Below are 16,830 nucleotides of genomic sequence, written 5' to 3'. Positions count from 1 at the left end.
CCCCTTCTTGTGTTACGGAGGGAACAATAGGGCTAGACAAAGCAACACTACAAGGATCGTTGTGGGGTGGTGCAAAGTCAAGTAATGTTGGTGGAGGGGAGGAACCTGTAATGGTGGCAGAAACAATGGACACTAGCGGTTTGTCATTGGTGCCTCATGTGGGGGAAGGTTTGGAATTGGGAGTGCAGTTGGGTACGGTGGCTGGAGATAATGTCGTTCCCTTGGTTTCTATCCCTCCGTTAAACTATATAGTGGGTTCACCATCAGATTGGGTTCTGAATAAAGTTAACAGACTTCAGCAAATCTTGGGGCTTTCATGAGAACAGGGAGAATATGAAAATCAATTTAAAGCTCTACTCACTGCGATTGAGGCGAATCACGCTCTTGAAACCAAATCACATTTTAAGAAAAGACGGGAGTTAAAGCGTCTTCTATGTTCAATGAACTACGATGCTAAGGGAAATAGCTCAAGTCGAGAGAAGAATAAAGGGAGGGCATTGTGAAGACGATCTCGTTGTGAGATGTTCGGGTAGAGGATTAGTTTTATGAAAACAAGGGGTTGGGGTTGGGGAGGTGTGTCCAATTCAGGCTTGGTGCATTTTGGGTAGGTTTCATGGGATTTTTGGGTCATTAGGGGCTCTCTTGTATGGGTTAGGTGTTTTCTTGTATATGTACAGTGTATTTGGTTACTCCTATTGATTTTTATATATAATATTTTTACTTATAAAAAAATAATAATAATAATAATAAACATCAAATGCGATAGGCTTAAGCGCTGACGAATGACAGCTGGTCCCCTAGTTTAAGGAAAATGAGAAGGAAACTAATCAAAGCATATAATAGAAGCAAAATATGCATGCTAAAGCATTAACATTGCCCTCTTCCTAATTTGAAAATCACTTGAGCTTTGGACTTTGCTCTAGATGCAACAATACTTTGTAAGTATACATTATGTATTCTTTAATTTAAGCCTCTGAAATCTGGAGAAGGTTAAGTTTTGGGACTTTATGAGACCATGTATGATATGCCAAATTAAGCATAGGAGGGTAGTGAATGAGATCCCAAATGCATGAGAGGAACAATATGCACCAGTTAAACTAAGAGGAAATACTTTCATGGTAATCTTCCAGCAAAGAATTTGTTGCTCAAAATGAACTGCAGGTTTGCAGCAGATGGATTCATTTGATGTCATAGAATGAGGGCTTCTTCTATTAGGACTCTGACTTTAGCTCAGCTAGTTACAGTAAGGGGTATAATTCTTGGTCTGGACCTTGATCAAGGAGGTGGGATAAAATTGGATGTGGAAGCATTTTCGAACAAAACCATGGAGAGAGATAGAGAGTAATGGTATGAATTAGACGATTGGAGCTAATACTTCTGATGGCTCAGCTTGTACCACTAGATCATTGCTTTTTAAGGTAATGGAGTTTTGTGCAGAATATTCATTACCATCACCCCAAAGCTCCAAAGTCTTCTCATAAAACTGGATTGATTAGGTTCTTTCAGTAAATAATGATTATGCTCTGTAATTGTATTCTTCATCTATATCTCATATGATATAATTATTACATTGAAGATCTCAAATGCAACTTACTAACAATAGCTCCATTTATCTGCTTGGTTGGAGAGTTTGAATTATGTTACCTAGTTTGGCGATTGAGGCATTAAATATTTTACAAATGATTATTGTGATAATGTTGGTGGGATATATCAGTGGCAAATAGGATTTGAAGGAATCTCCTTTATGACTGAACGGAATTTTCAAAAACAATTTGCAGCTGACAGGCAGAATTGAAGAAAAAAAGAGATGGTCTGAGGGGATTCATCAGGCTGTAGAGGCTAAAGAAGGTCTCAAGATTCAGGTATCAAGAATTTTATTGATGAAAATGATAGGTATAACCCACGTACACAGCATGATATATATATGAAAGCTTATCTGATTCAAGCTTAATTTTTGTACATTTTTTAGGCTGATTCAGTTGTTGTGGCACAAATCACATATCAATCACTCTTTAAGCTTTATCCAAAGCTTTCGGGGATGACTGGGACTGCAAAAACGGAAGTATGGCCTCTATATGGATCATGACATTGTATTTATCCATTTTTTGAATTATCTATAAAAAAAATTAACCAGTTTTTGAATCCAATGTTTTGCTTGATTTTTGTGATAGAGATCTCATGTAAAAGAATTGCATTCTTATCATTGCAGGAGAAAGAGTTCTTGAAAATGTTCCAGACACCAGTAATTGAAGTGCCCACTAATCTTCCAAATATTCGTAAAGATTTACCAATCCAAGCTTTTGCTGTAGGGCATTCCACATCTATACTTGATTTTGTTTTAGGTTTGCTTTATTTAAACTTGACTAGTCCATTGGGTCACATGCTATTTAGTCTGCCCGTGGAAAATGGGAACATGTTCGTCAAGAGGTTGCACACATGTTTACACTGGGCCGTCCAGTTTTAGTTGGAACCACAAGGTAAATCTCTGGTTTACCTGTCAATATAACTTTTTTAATAATCTTACACCTGGCTTTGAATGTGACTAATTAAGCTGGCTCAATGTTGTTTATATCCTAATGTTTTGGAGCTCTTAACTTGATTGCAATATACTGTATGTTGCATGCTGCTGCATTTAGTTTCCGCAGAAGGCAGTATAAGGGGACTAAGTGAGTTCTGATATATATTGATAACTTGTATCCCTTGAAATAAGGTCTTTATGGAATGCCAGCCCTTCTATACATAGTGGCTATCCAATTTTGACAATATAAAAACTGGGTCACAGCAATATCCTCATGACTGCCTTCCACCAATACCAAGTATAAGATGAGGTTGATGTTCCTGTGATACTGTGAAGTTAAATCTTGAAATCGTTTGTTTTGCATAAGACATTTATCAACAGGAAGAACATTGCATGAGTGGATCCTTTTCCCATCAATAGCACTTATAGGAATTCCTTAAAACAAAATTGACTGGAAGTGGAATATACAGGAAGGAAAAACACGACATTCCTCCCTTTTTTGATATGATAATGCATTTTGTGATATGATTGGATCCCTTTCCAGGTTACTGATTTTTAAATAATGAATTGCTAATGGATATGTCATATATAGCTGTTTCATGCCATCAGTTCTTACTTTAGGCCCATCAAGCTATATTAGTGGATGTTTTTTTGCCTTGGTACTGCTGGATGCTACTTGGGCTTAGTTTGGATAATGAAACTCTACCGTTCATGCATTTACTGTGTGTAAGATTTTAAGTCTATCTATAGTAGTGAACTTGGAGGGAGAGGAATAATAGAAATTTTGAGGATCGCGAGTGGACAATCGAAAAGTTTTAAACTTTCTTTTTCAATACTTTGTTCCTTTAGGCAGCCTCTCTAGATTTAATTGGCTGACTTTTCCATTATTTTCGTATATATTTTTCTGTTAAAAGTCAGGTGTTTCTCTTGTATATGTCCAATGCACCACGGTTATGCCTCTTTTTTAATAAAATCTTTGATTACTTATCGAAAAAAAGAAGAAAAAAGATTCAAGTGTTGGTTAATATAATCTTTTAAAACTTACAAGGAAAGCTGATTTATGACTACGAACTCTAATCTTCTCAATGCAGTGTCGAGAATTCTGAACATTTGTGTGATCTGCTGAAGGAATGGAATATACCTCACAATGTCCTGAATGCACGACCCAAGGTTTGTTGATTTTATGACCTTAGAGTTAAATGCACAGTTTGTCCTTTTGTGAAATGATGCTTATTTATGTGGCATTTCTTTTATCTTTATGGATACTCCTGTTTATTTGTTTTTTTTTTTTTTTCTGTCTTTTAAGAATACTCCTGTTACCTTCCAATTCTGTTTCTTCATCAGTATGCTGCAAAGGAGGCTGAAGTTGTTGCGCAGGCAGGGCGAAAATATGCCATCACCATTTCAACAAATATGGCTGGGAGAGGCACGGGTATAATCCTAGGAGGAAATCCAAAAGTAGGTGCGCTTGTTACATAGTGCTCGTTTCAATTTGTAGTTCTCATTTTAATTTTTGATTAGTAAGTTACTCGTAATCTCTCTCTCTCTCTCTCTCTCTCTCTGGGTATGACCTTTCATCTTCCATTCCTGGTGCTTCTCGCCGGGGATAATCCTTAATCCTTAAGAGGTTTGTGTTTAGTAGGAAAGGTGGTAACTTTTTCTGTATTACTGAGAGGAGCAAGAAGATGTCCAAGTCCCTTCGTCTCAGTGGAGGAATGGTTATTTGGAAGGTTAATAAGGATTCTTTTCAGACAAAAAGGGAGGGTAATAAAGTTTTTATGGTTCAAAAGTGTCAAAATGCTTTTGGAAGGTTTGTGAAGCTGATTGAGTTTGGCACTGGTATGGGGAATGGAATCATAGTGATTCCAGAAGGGAGGAAAGGGGTGGTTGGGCAAGTTTTGTGAGATTAATGAGAGAGATGGTTGATTCTAGGAAGTCTGTCTTAGTTTCTGAAAAAAGAGTTGTCCTAATGAATGGTGGTGGTGAATGGGATTCCAGAAATAAGAAGGTGATTTCTTATACATCTTCGAAAGGTGTTACTCATCATCGTGAAGTTTCTTATATGTCGGCTTTAACGAATCCAAGGCAGGAGGGTTCTGATCCTCAACAGAATTATGGCAATGGTAAATTCAGGAAGGATGAGTTGGTGCTAGATGGTAGCAAAATGAATGATGTTTTGTGGTGGAAGTAGTTTGATGGAAGGAAGAATGGTTGGCCTGCTGAGGTGTTGCAAAAAGTTGGAGAAGTCGAAGGGTTGACACGTTAAGGGTAGAGTAATTTGGATGGAAGAAGAGGTTGGAGTCATTGTTGAAGAAGGTAGATGAAGGGTTCTCTTTATTTGCTTGAGTGTCTTAAAGTTAAGAAAGCAGATGGGCTGGATCTCAGCCCAGCAAATAGACCTGGTCATTGGAGGGCAAAGCCCTTACATGAAAAACAGGGCTCCAAAAGCTCGAGAGGAGTGGAGGCCTAGCCCAAGGGCTCAGTGGCTCCAACAGGTACTTTAACGTCACAGACAAGTTCGTCGGCAACAGGCAAGTCTTCGAGAGGCTCCCCGACATGGGCTTATCCTACGACGAATCTTCATTTACATGGATCTGAGAATCGGAACACTGCGGAGGTCCAGATTAAACCCTAAACGACTCAGGAGGTTACGATTTCTTCACAGAAAGGGATGACGGTGGTTGTCGAATCTTCTGGGGGTACTCAGGTGGTGAGTTCAACTTTGGCGAAGGGGAGATTGTTGACTTCCTCTGAGCCCGAGGTTTTGATGGGAGATTCTCATCTCGGCTATGGGAGATTCTCATCTCAGCCGCTACTGGCTCCTACTAAGCTATGTTTTGGAGGCACTGAGCAGGTACCAGAGGGTGTGGAAGTGGAGGAGGGAGATGTGGAAATGAGAGGTAATGCCTCTGGGTCTATCGAGGAGTTTGCTTCTAGGGTCCCTTGCACCCAGCTGTTTAATTTAGAGCTGCAGATGGTTCTTGGAGGGGAGGAGGAAACTGAGGCAAGTGACTCAGGGGAGCTGAGGGAGCTTGATGATGAATTGGATCCTGATCTGTTGTGTTCTGTCCATCCTGAAATTGATTGGCCCAATTCATCATCTGATTGGGTGTTGAGGAAAGTGGATGAAATCAAGGATTGTGTGGGAATCTCTTGTGTCGGTTTTGAGGAACAATTTAGAGCACTTGTAATAGCTATAGAGGCCGGTCAATCTTTATTGGCTAAATCCGCTTTAAAGAAGGAGAGGGAATTGAAGAGATTATCGTGCTCTATTGATTATAATACAAAGGGAGGAAGTGCCTTTAGAGATAAAGGCAAGGAGAGGGTTGTTTATAGTCATCAATGAAACTAACAATCATCTCTTGGAATGTGAGGGGGCTAAATGAATATAGAAAGCGTCTTTGGGTAAAGAATTTGATTTGTAAGTGGAGGGCTGATGTTATTTTTTTCCAAGAAACCAAGCTGAAATTGGTTAATCAAACAATTGTGAATAGTTCATGGAGCTGTCAATCTATGGGATGGATTGAATTAGTTTCGAAAGGGGCTTCGGGTGGTATTATTGTTATGTGGGATTGGAGGATAGTGGAGATGGTAGATCATTATGTTATGTGGGAGAATTTATGGTTGTTTGTCGATTCAAGAGTGTGGATGATGGATTTGAATGGGCTTTTTCGGGGATTTATGGTCCTAATGTGGATAATAGTAGGAGAAATTTATGGGATGAAATTGCAGGTATTTTCTGCTGTTGGGATGTTCCTTGATGTTTTGGAGGGGATTCAACATTACATGGTTCCCTAGCGAGCGAGTGGAGGATAATTATTTCTCTCATGCGATGAATGCTTTTTCAGATCTGATTTTTGAGCTTGGTTTGATCGATTTACCGATGGTTGGTGGGGATTTTTTGTGGTCCAATGGAAGGTCATGATCTAGGCTGGACAGATTTCTGGTTTCAGCTTCTTGGGAGGTTTGTTTTTCTGATTTGAGGTAGAAAAGGTTACCGAGAATGTGTTCTGACCATTATCCTATCATGTTGGAGAGTGGAGGCATAAATATTTAAATTTGAAAATATGTGGTTTGAGGCGGAGGGTTTTGTGGATAGGGTGAGGTCATGGTGGTCTTCGTACTCTTTCTGGTACTCCGAGCTTTGTACTGGCTGGCAAACTTAAAGCCTTAAAAACAGATTTGAAGAAGTGGAATGTGGGGGAGTTTGGGAACATGGAAAATAAAAGGAAACTTTTGATGCAGCAACTGCAGAGTTTGGAGGAAAGGGAGCTGTTGGGGGGACATATCCGGTGAGGAATAGGAGAGAAAAAAAAGTGGTGGTGGATGAATTAGAGAAGATCATTTTAAAGGAGGAAATCTCTTGGAGGCAGAAATCCCGGGTCTTTTGGCTGAAGGAAGGTGACAGGTGCATGAAATTTTTTCACCGTATGGCAAACTTTCATCATAGAAGTAATGCTATTGAGGCTCTTCATGATGGTGAAAACATCATTTCAAATCAAGAGGTCATTAAGGACCACATTGTCAATTTCTATGAGAAGTTGTTCAGGGAAGAATACTCATGGAGACCATAGCTTGGTGGACTGTTTTTTGACTCCATTGATTAGGCAAGTGCAGAATGGTTAGAGAGAGCTTTTGAAGAGGATGAAGTTCTTGATGCGGTTAGAGGAATGATAAGGGATAAGGCTCGAGGTCCGGATAGTTTCTTAATGGCTTTCTTTCAAGCTTGTTGGGATATAGTGCGGGATGATATTATGAAAGTTTTTCTTGAATTTTATACATTTATGAAATTTGAGAAAAGCTTCAATACTACATTTATCGCACTTATTCCCAAAAAAGTAGGGGCTGTGGAGAAGCGGGATTTTCGGCCTATTAGTTTCGTGAATGGGGTATACAAGATCATCTTTAAGGTGTTAGCTAATCGTATGAGTATGGTTTTGGGAAAAATTATATCGAAATCGTAAAATGCTTTTGTAAAGGGGAGACAAATTCTTGACTTGGTCTTAGTTGCTAATGAGTACGTGGATAGCAGAATTAAATCAAATGAATCTGGAATTTTGATCAAATTGGACATGGAAAAGACATATCACCATGTTAGTTGGGATTTTCTCTTGTACTTACTTGGGAGATATAATTTTGGAGAGAAATGGTATCCCAGTTGGGTTTTTTAATAGTTCACGTGGCATGAAACAACGAGATCCGCTATCTCCTTTTCTTTTTGTCTTTGTCATGGATGTGTTGAGTAGAATGCTTGAAGCGGCGGTAGAAGGAAGGCACTTGTTGGGTTTTGAGGTGGGAAATGAGGATCGAAATAGCATTAAATTTTCTCATCTTCTTTTTGCCGATGGCACTTTGATTTTCAGTGGGCCCAACCGAGAACATATTCGACCCTTGAGAGCTTTGTTGTTATGTTTCGAAGCTGTCTTGGGTCTCAGGATTAACCTTAACAAGTCTGAAATTGTATGAGTGGGTGCTGGAGTATCTTGGTCTTCCCTTGGGTGCTTCTCACAAATCTATTTTGATATGGAATGGGGTAATTGAGAAGATCAAGGGAACGTTGGCTGGATGGAAAAAGTTATATTTATCTTTAGGGGGAAGAATTACTTTGATAAAGAGTATGTTGTCTAATCTTCCTACATATTTTCTTTCACTTTTCCCTTTGCTAGCTGGGGTAGTAAGAAGAATTGAGAAAATTTATTGTAATTTCTTATGGGGAGGAATAGGAGAGGAAAAGAAGATTCATTTGGTTAGTTGGAACAAGGTTTGTCAACCGGTTTCTTGTGGAGGATTGGGGGTGAATAATTTGAGGTTGTTTAATAAAGCACTTCTTGGAAAATGGCTTTGGAGATATCATGTAGAGAGAGATGCTTTATGGAAGAATGTTGTTGCTGTTAAATATGAGAATATGTGGGGGGATTGGTGTTCTAATGAAGTTAGAGGAGCGTATGGGGTGAGTTTATAGAAGTTTATTAGGAAAGGTTGGGGGGAGTTTTCTAAACATATTAAATTTAAGGTGGGGGGAAGGGAAGAGGATTATTTTTTGGCATGACATTTGGTTTGGGAAATCATCTCTCAAATCTGATTTTTCCTCTCTTTATAGGTTTGCAAGGGATCAAAATGCTGCTGTGGCAGATTATCTTCAACATATGGATAATAATATTCTGTGGAATATTGAGTTTATTAGAGATGCAAATGACTGGGAAGTGAATGTTGTTTCAGAATTTTTGGGAAGAATTTATAATTCAAAAGTGATGCAGGGAAGAGAGGACAGGAAACTATGGGACCATGCTGGAAATTCCAGGTTTTCAGTTAGTTCTTTTTATAAGGTGCTTACTTGTCATTCTAGCTGTGTTGGAAAAGCATTTGGAGAGTGAAGGTACGTATTAAGGTGGCGTTCTTCAGTTGGGTGGTGGCTCTAGGGAAAGTATTAACCATGGATAACCCTTTAGAAAACATGGTTTGTGTATAGCTGATTGGTGTGTCATGTGCAAGAAGGATGGTGAATCTGTAAATCGTCTCTTTCTACATTGTGAGGTGGCAAAGTCGTCGTGGAATGAGGTCTTTGGTCGGACAGGTTTATATTGGGTGATGCCTAAGGAAGTTGTGGATCTTCTTGCATGTTGACGTGGTTTTGAGGGAAGGAAATGTGTAGTTGCCAGATGGGGAATGATTCCTTTGTATTTAATGTGGTGTCTTAGGCTGGAAAGGAATGAGAGATGTTTTGAAGACAAAAAGTATTCTTTTGGGCTAAGATCTTTGCAAGGAATGATGATAATGTACTGAATATGTTTTAGTTTTCTTGCTTTCTAGAGTTTCTAGGATGGCGAATCTGTAAATCGTCTCTTTCTACATTGTGAGGTGGCAAAGTCGTCGTGGAATGAGGTCTTTGGTTAGACAGGTTTATATTGGGTGACGCCTAAGGAAGTTGTGGATCTTCTTGCATGTTGACGTGGTTTTGAGGGAAGGAAATGTGTAGTTGCCAGATGGGGAATGATTCCTTTGTATTTAATGTGGTGTCTTTGGCTGGAAAGGAATGAGAGATGTTTTGAAGACAAAGAGTGTTCTTTTGGGCTAAGATCTTTGCAAGGAATGATGATAATGTACTGAATTTGTTTTAGTTTTCCTGCTTTCTAGAGTTTGTAGGTATTTCCTTTGTATTCATCTTGTATTCTTGGGCTGTGCCTATTTTTGGTAATAAAATTTCTTATTAATTATCAAAAAAAGGTGTGCTTGTTACATAATTATCACCAATGTTCAATGCAAAGCATAAATCATAGCATCACTCTGGGTAACTTGAAGTTTATGGGCATATTTATTTATGTACACAATTTTAGTTTCATATTTCCATGTTTGGAATATCACCTTGATGATGAGTTGTCTTTATGACGTGATGTGTAAAGATGCTTGCAAAAGAAATTCTTGAGGACCACTTACTGTCATCTTTGACACGAGAAGCTCCTAATGTTGAAGTTGATGGCGAGGCAATTTCACAAAAGGTAATTCATTGTGGTCCCTAAGCACCTGTAGACTATAAATTATGTGTTTAATCAATCTTTTGGTGTAGGTATTGTCAAAGATAAAGGTTGGATCATCATCGGCAGCATTGCTAGCTAAGACAGCCTTAATGGGTGAGTGACCATACATGAATTATATATTTTTTTAATCAGTAAACAAGATTTTATTGATAAAAAAAAGGCAAAAGTCCAAGTATACGGGACATATACAAGAGCAATGCCTAATTGTGCTAGTTTAGAGATACAAGGAATTCATGAAAATGCATGTCATGAAAATCAATTACAATCTACCAATGGAGTAAAGTATTGAAAAATAAATTTCTAAACTCATCCATTGACCACACTTGATCTTCAAAACTTATTTCGTTCCTCTCACTCCAAATACACTATCATAAAGTATTTAAATTATCCGCTACTTTGTTTTGTTGTACATTGTTGCAAGTACACATATTTGACACTTATCATTGGGATGCGTGACTGTATTGTCATTATTCGGGCATCTCGATTCCCGAGTTTCCGTACATGGGGGTCGGGGGCGCCACAGGTGGTATCAGAGCAATTCGACTCTGGGTAAAACCATATCCTATAAGTGAGGTACCAGAAATTTTTAAAATTATAATTTGAAATTATTTAATTTAAAGTATGTTATATTTATGGGTTTTATTCTATTTTATGTCGTATTATTTTATTTTATTTTACTTTATTTTATTTTTGGTGTTGCTTTTGATTGTATTTGATTTTGACTGGAGTTTTAGTGGGGTTAAAGGTTACGCTATGGCAGAAAGATGGTAAGACCGAGAAGGCCGACCGATGAACCTGAGGATGAGTTGTCACGAGGCGATAAGAACTATGCCATAGCCAGGGCATTAAATAGAATGACGGAGTTGCTTCAGCAAAATTTCCAGCCTCCACAAGGACATCAGAATAGAGCAGTTCAAGCCAGGTGTACCTATGAGTGCTTCCTAGCGCATAGGACCCCTGTTTTTACTAGTGAAGACGATCCACTTCGGGCTGGAAGGTGGATTGAGGACTTAGAAAAGACTTTTGAGGCTTGTGGTTGTACGGAAGCCTAGCAAGTGTTGTATGCGAGTTACTTGCAGCAAGGTGACGCGACTAATTGGTGGATTAAGCGGGAGCTTTTGGTAGTGGAGTTGGGGTCATTTCCTGGTGTGTCTTAGCAGCGCTTCAAGAAGGAATTTGATGACTGTTTCTTTCCCGTTTCTGTGAGGTGACAAAAAGCGCGGGAATTTAGTAACTTGGTCTAAGGAAATATGTCGGTTGAGTAGTATGCTCAGAAATTTATGGAGCTCGGGCGATTTGCTATCCACCTCATTGTCATTGAAGAGATGCAAGCCGAGCATTTCCAGGAGGGTCTGCGTCATGAGATACGCAGACAGGTAGCTTCTCACCAAATTTCAAATTTTCAGAGGTTGGTTGATATGGCCACCATTGCGGAGCGTGAGAATAGTTTTGCGGTAGGCTCCCATTCAGGTCAGAAGAGGTAGAGTTTTGCTGGTGAAGGGAGTAGTTCCGGGTCGCCACAGAAGTTTGTGCAGAGGACTGGGGCCCGATCGCAGGCAGCCTCCGGTGTACGTGTGGGAGGCCAAACTCCAGTCTATAGTAGGTGTAACAGAGCCTACCAGGGCGAGTGCCATCAGAGTGGGACCTAGTGTTTCAGATATGGCTAGGCGGGACACTTTGCTCGTGAGTGTCCTAACCAAGCTCAGGGAAGTCGTGGTGGTAGGAATAACCAGAGGCAAGTGGTGCAAGTTCGGGTTTATGCTGTGACTCCCGGAGATGTTGATTACGAGACTCCAGAGACTCGGGATGCTGGGGTGATTACAGGTATGCGTCTAGTTTAATCTATGGATTTGATGTTTGGTGTGGGTTGATTTTTTGAATTTCATTGGTGTATGTGTTTGCTTCAGGTAGAGTTCGTCTGTATGATTTTTATGCCTATACTTTATTTGACTTTGGGGCGTCTCAGTCTTTTGTGTCTGCCACTTTTGGACAGATGTGCAATCTAGTCACGGAGCCTTTATCACAATCTTTGGTAGTGACTCTCCCTAATGGTGACATTGTGTGGTGCTCTAAAGTCGCTTTAGGCTGTCATTTGGATTTTGGTGGTAGGACGCTTGAGGTGGATTTAATTGTGTTCTAGTTACTTGGGTTTGACATTATTTTTGGAATGGATTGGTTGTATCGGTATTCTGCAAACATTAATTGTAGAAGTTGGGTAATTGGTTTCCAACTCTTGGAAGTAGACTACTAGGAATTTGTGAGAAACAAGTTGAAAGCGAGACTAGCAATTATATCTGCAATTCAAGTGAAGAGAGATATAACTTGTGGAGCGGATGCCTTTTTGATTCAAGTGGTGTCTACGCCATCTGGAAAGAAGTTTTTAGTGGATATTCCAGTTGTGCAAGGATTTCCTGACATGTTCGTGGATGATTTGCCCAGGTCGCCTCCAATTCGCGAGTTGGAATTTGTTATTGATTTTGAACCTCTAGCAGCTCCTGTGCACAAGGCTCTCTACCGTATGGCACTGGCTAAGTTGAAAACTCAGTTGCAAGAATTAGTTGATAAGGGATTTATTCAGCCTAGTACTACGTCTTGGGGAGCGCCTGTTTTATTTGTTAAGAAGAAGGATGGTACTCTTAGGATGTGTATTGACTACCGAGAACTTAATAAAGTGACTATCAAGAATAAGTATCCTCTTCTTCGGATCGATGATTTGTTTGACCAGTTTCAAGAAGCAGTTGTTTTCTCGAAGATTGACCTGAGATCGGAGTACTACCAGTTGAGGATAAGAGATAAAGATGTACCCAAGACTGCTTTTAGGTCGAGGTATGGGCATTATGAGTTTAAAGTGATGCCTTTTGGGTTAGCTAATGCCCCTGCCACCTTTATGGATTTGATGAATCGGTTATTCCGACCTTATTTGGATTCATTTGTGGTGGTGTACATCGATGACATTTTGATTTATTCTCGGTATTTGGAAGAGCATGTTTATCACCTCCATCTGGTGCTTGGGAAGTTAAGAGAACATCAGTTATATGCGAAGCTAAGCAAATGTGAATTTTGGTTGGAAGAAGTCAGGTTTCTTGGACAGGTGATTTCCCGAGATGGAGTGGCCGTAGATCCTAGCAAGGTGAAAGCTGTTTTGACGTGGCCTTGTCCTTCAACAGTGCTTGAGATTTGGAGTTTCTTGAGACTTGCCGGGTATTATCGGAGATTTGTGGAAGGATTTTCTCGAATATCCAGACCTCTGAGTGCTTTGACTAGGAGAGATCCTGAGTTTGTTTGGTCAGATAGATGCGACAGAAGTTTCCAAGAGTTGAAGAGGAGACTAACAACAACACCTGTTTTGGCACTTCCGGAGCCACACAAGCTGTTTGTGGTTTTTTGTGATGCATCCAAGTTTGGGTTAGGATGTGTTCTTATGCAGGAGGGACGAGTTGTTGCTTATGCATCTCTTCAGGAATAGGGAGAGGTTGAAGTTTACCAATGGGTCTCTGATGCTCAGCCTTAACTTGACGGCACGTGTCACGTTTCTCAATAAACATGGCGATATCCATCTTCATCCCTTCCCACCAGAAATTTCTCTTTAAATCTTGGCACATTTTTGTGCTTCCAGGATGAACTGAATATGGAGCCACATGAGCTTCTGCCAAAATTCACTCTTTAAATTCTAAATCTCAGGGAATCACTCTATGATCCCAAAATCGAAGAATACAATCTTTATCCAAACTGTAATGCAAGGGTCTTCTAGACTTCCTGACTCTCTTCATGATGTCTAACAACTTTGGATCCCTTCTCTGGAGAGTCTTCAATTCTTCAAAATCAACTACTCGGACATCCAAAACCTAAGATAACAATTCTTCTTGCTGGGAACTCTCAATAAGAAGTCTTCTCATCTTACAAAGGAGAGAGTCCAAATGTGATGACTCTGCCTCATCCACCAATTGAGACTTCCTACTCAATGCATCAATGACTAGATTCGCCTTTCCCGGATGATACTTTATCTCACATTGGTAGTCGCTAATCAACTCTAACCATCGCCTCTATCTCATATTGAGATTCTTTTGAGAAAACATATGCTTCAAGCTCTTATGGTCAGTGTAGACTTCACAGACTTCTCCATACAAATAATGTTGCCAAATCTTAAGTGCAAAAACTACGGCCGCCATTTCCAAATCATGCGTGGGATAATTCCTCTATGAATTTTCAACTGACGAGGTACATAAGCAACAACTCGTCCCTCCTGCATAAGAACGCATTCTAATTCAAACTTGGATGCATCGCTAAAAACCACAAACGGCTTGTGTGGCTCCAGAAGTGCCAAAACAGGCACTGTTGTCAGTCTCCTCTTCAACTCTTGGAAACTTCTTTCGCATTTATCTGACCAAACAAACTCAGTATTCCTCCTAGTCAAAGCAGTGAGAGGTCTGGATAATCGAGAAAATCCTTCCACAAATCTCCAATAATACCCGGCAAGTCCGAAGAAACTCCGAATCTCACGCACTGTTGAAGGACGAGGCCACGTCAAAATAGCTTCTACCTTGCTAGGATCTACGGCCACTCCATCTCAGGAAATCACTTGTCAAAAAAACCTGACTTCTTCCAACCAAAATTCACATTTGCTTAGTTTCGCATATAACTGATGTTCTCTTAACTTCCCAAGCACCAGATGAAGGTGATAAAGATGCTCTTCCAAATCCCGAGAATAAATTAAAATGTCATCGATGAACACCAACACAAATAAATCCAAATAAGGTCGGAATACCCGATTCATTAAATCCATAAAGGCGACAGGGGCATTAGCTAACCCAAAAGGCATCATTTTAAACTCATAATGCCCATACCTTGACCTAAAAGCAGTCTTGGGTACATCTTTATCTCGTATCCTCAACTGGTAGTACCCCAATCTCAAGTCAATCTTCGAGAAAACAACTGCTCCTTGAAGCTGGTCAAACAAATCATCGATCCGAGGAAGATGGTACTTATTCTTGATAGTCACCTTATTAAGTTCTCGGTAGTCAATATATATCCTGAGAGTACCATCCTTCTTCTTAACAAATAAAACAGGCGCTCCCCAAGGCGAGGTACGAGGCTGAATAAATCTCTTATCAACCAATTCTTGCAATTGAGTTTTCAACTCAGCCGATGCCATACGGTAGGGAGCTTTGTGCACAGGAGCCGCTCCAGGTTCAAAATCAATAACAAATTCCAACTTTCGAACCAGAGGCAACTCGGGCAAATCATCCACGAACATGTCAGGAAATTCTTGCACAACTGGAATATCCACTAAATACTTCTTTCCAGATGGCGTAGGCACCACTTGAATAAAAAAGGCATCCGCTCCACAAGCTATATCTCTCTTCACTTGAATTGCAGATATAACTGTTGGTCTCGCTTTCAACTTGCTTCTCTCAAATTCCAAGTAGTCTCCTTCCAAGAGTTGGAAACCAATTACCTGACTTCTACAATTAATACTTGCAGAATACCGATACAACCAATCCATTCCAAGAATAATGTCAAACCCAAGCAACTTGAATACAATTAAATCCGCATCAAGTGTCCTCCCACCAAAATCTAAAGGACAGCCTAAAGCGACTTTAGAGCACCACACAATGTCACCATTAGGGAGAGTCACTATCAAAGATTATGGTAAAGGCTCCGTGACTAGATTGCACATCTGTCCAAAAGTGGCAGACACAAAAGACTAAGACACCCTAGAGTCAAATAAAGTGCAGGCATAAAAATCATACAGACGAACTCTACTTGAGGTAAACAAATAGACCAATGAAATTCAAAAAATCAACCCACACCAAACATCAAATCCATAGATTGAACTAGATGCATACCTGTAATCACCCCAGCATCCTGAGTCTCTAGGGTCTCGTAATCAACAACCCCGGGAGTCACTGCACAAACCCGAGCTTGCACCACTTGCCTCTGGTTATTTCTCACCACGACTTCCCTGAGCTTGGTTAGGACACTCGCGAGCAAAGTGCCCAGCCTGGCCACATCTGAAACACTAGGTCTCACTCTGATGGCACTCGCCCTCGTGGGCTCTGTTACACCTACTACAGATAGGAGTTCGGCCTCCCACACGTACACTGGAGGCTGCCTGCTATCGGGCCCCAGTCCACTGCACAAACTTCTGTGGTGACCCAGAACTACTCCTTCACCAGCAAAACTCTGCCTCTTCTGACCTGGAGGGGAGCCTACCGCAAAACTATTCTCACGCTCCGCAATGGTGGCCATATCAACCAACCTCTGAAAATTTGAAATTTGGTGAGAAGCTACCTGTCTGCGTATCTCATGACGCAGACCCACCAGGAAATGCTCGACTTGCATCTCTTCAGTGACAATGAGGTGGGTAGCAAATCGCTCGAGCTCCATAAATTTCCGGGCGTACTGCTCAACCGAAATATTTCCTTGGACCAAGTTACTAAATTCTTGCGCCTTTTGTCGCCTCACAGAAACGGGAAATAAACGGTCATCAAATTCCTTCTTGAAGCGCTGCGAAGACACATAAGGAAATGACCCCAACTCCACTACCAAAGCTCCCGCTTAGTCTTCCACCAATTAGCCGCGTCACCTTGCAGCAAGTAACTCGCATACAACACTTGCTAGGCTTTCATGCAACCACAAACCTCAGAAGTCCTTTCTAAGTCCTCAAACCACCTGCCAGCCCCGAAGTGGATCCTCTTCACTAGTAAAAATAGGGGTCCTATGTGCTAGGAAGAGCTCATAGGTGCACCCGGCTTGAACCCTCTATTCTGATCTCCT

The 16,830-nt window shown here is 40.5% G+C and overlaps 1 protein-coding gene across 1 annotated transcript in view; it reads left to right on the top strand.

The window, feature by feature from the left end:
- The window catches only part of LOC109009852 (protein translocase subunit SECA2, chloroplastic), a 40,604-nt gene that overhangs the window by 12,791 nt on the left and 10,983 nt on the right, over positions 1–16,830 (top strand). The window contains exons 13-20 of the mRNA XM_018990489.2: positions 1,779–1,862; positions 1,970–2,062; positions 2,210–2,305; positions 2,392–2,477; positions 3,610–3,688; positions 3,863–3,976; positions 9,919–10,014; positions 10,083–10,146. Of these exons, the coding sequence (XP_018846034.2) occupies positions 1,779–1,862; positions 1,970–2,062; positions 2,210–2,305; positions 2,392–2,477; positions 3,610–3,688; positions 3,863–3,976; positions 9,919–10,014; positions 10,083–10,146 (712 nt within the window). The remainder of the gene's footprint in view (positions 1–1,778; positions 1,863–1,969; positions 2,063–2,209; positions 2,306–2,391; positions 2,478–3,609; positions 3,689–3,862; positions 3,977–9,918; positions 10,015–10,082; positions 10,147–16,830) is intronic.

Source organism: Juglans regia, chromosome 6 (genome assembly GCF_001411555.2).
Source record: "Juglans regia cultivar Chandler chromosome 6, Walnut 2.0, whole genome shotgun sequence".
NCBI classification, from domain to species: Eukaryota; Viridiplantae; Streptophyta; class Magnoliopsida; order Fagales; family Juglandaceae; genus Juglans; species Juglans regia.
Note: the sequence above shows the minus strand (reverse complement) of the source record. Positions and strands in the feature narration are given on the sequence as shown.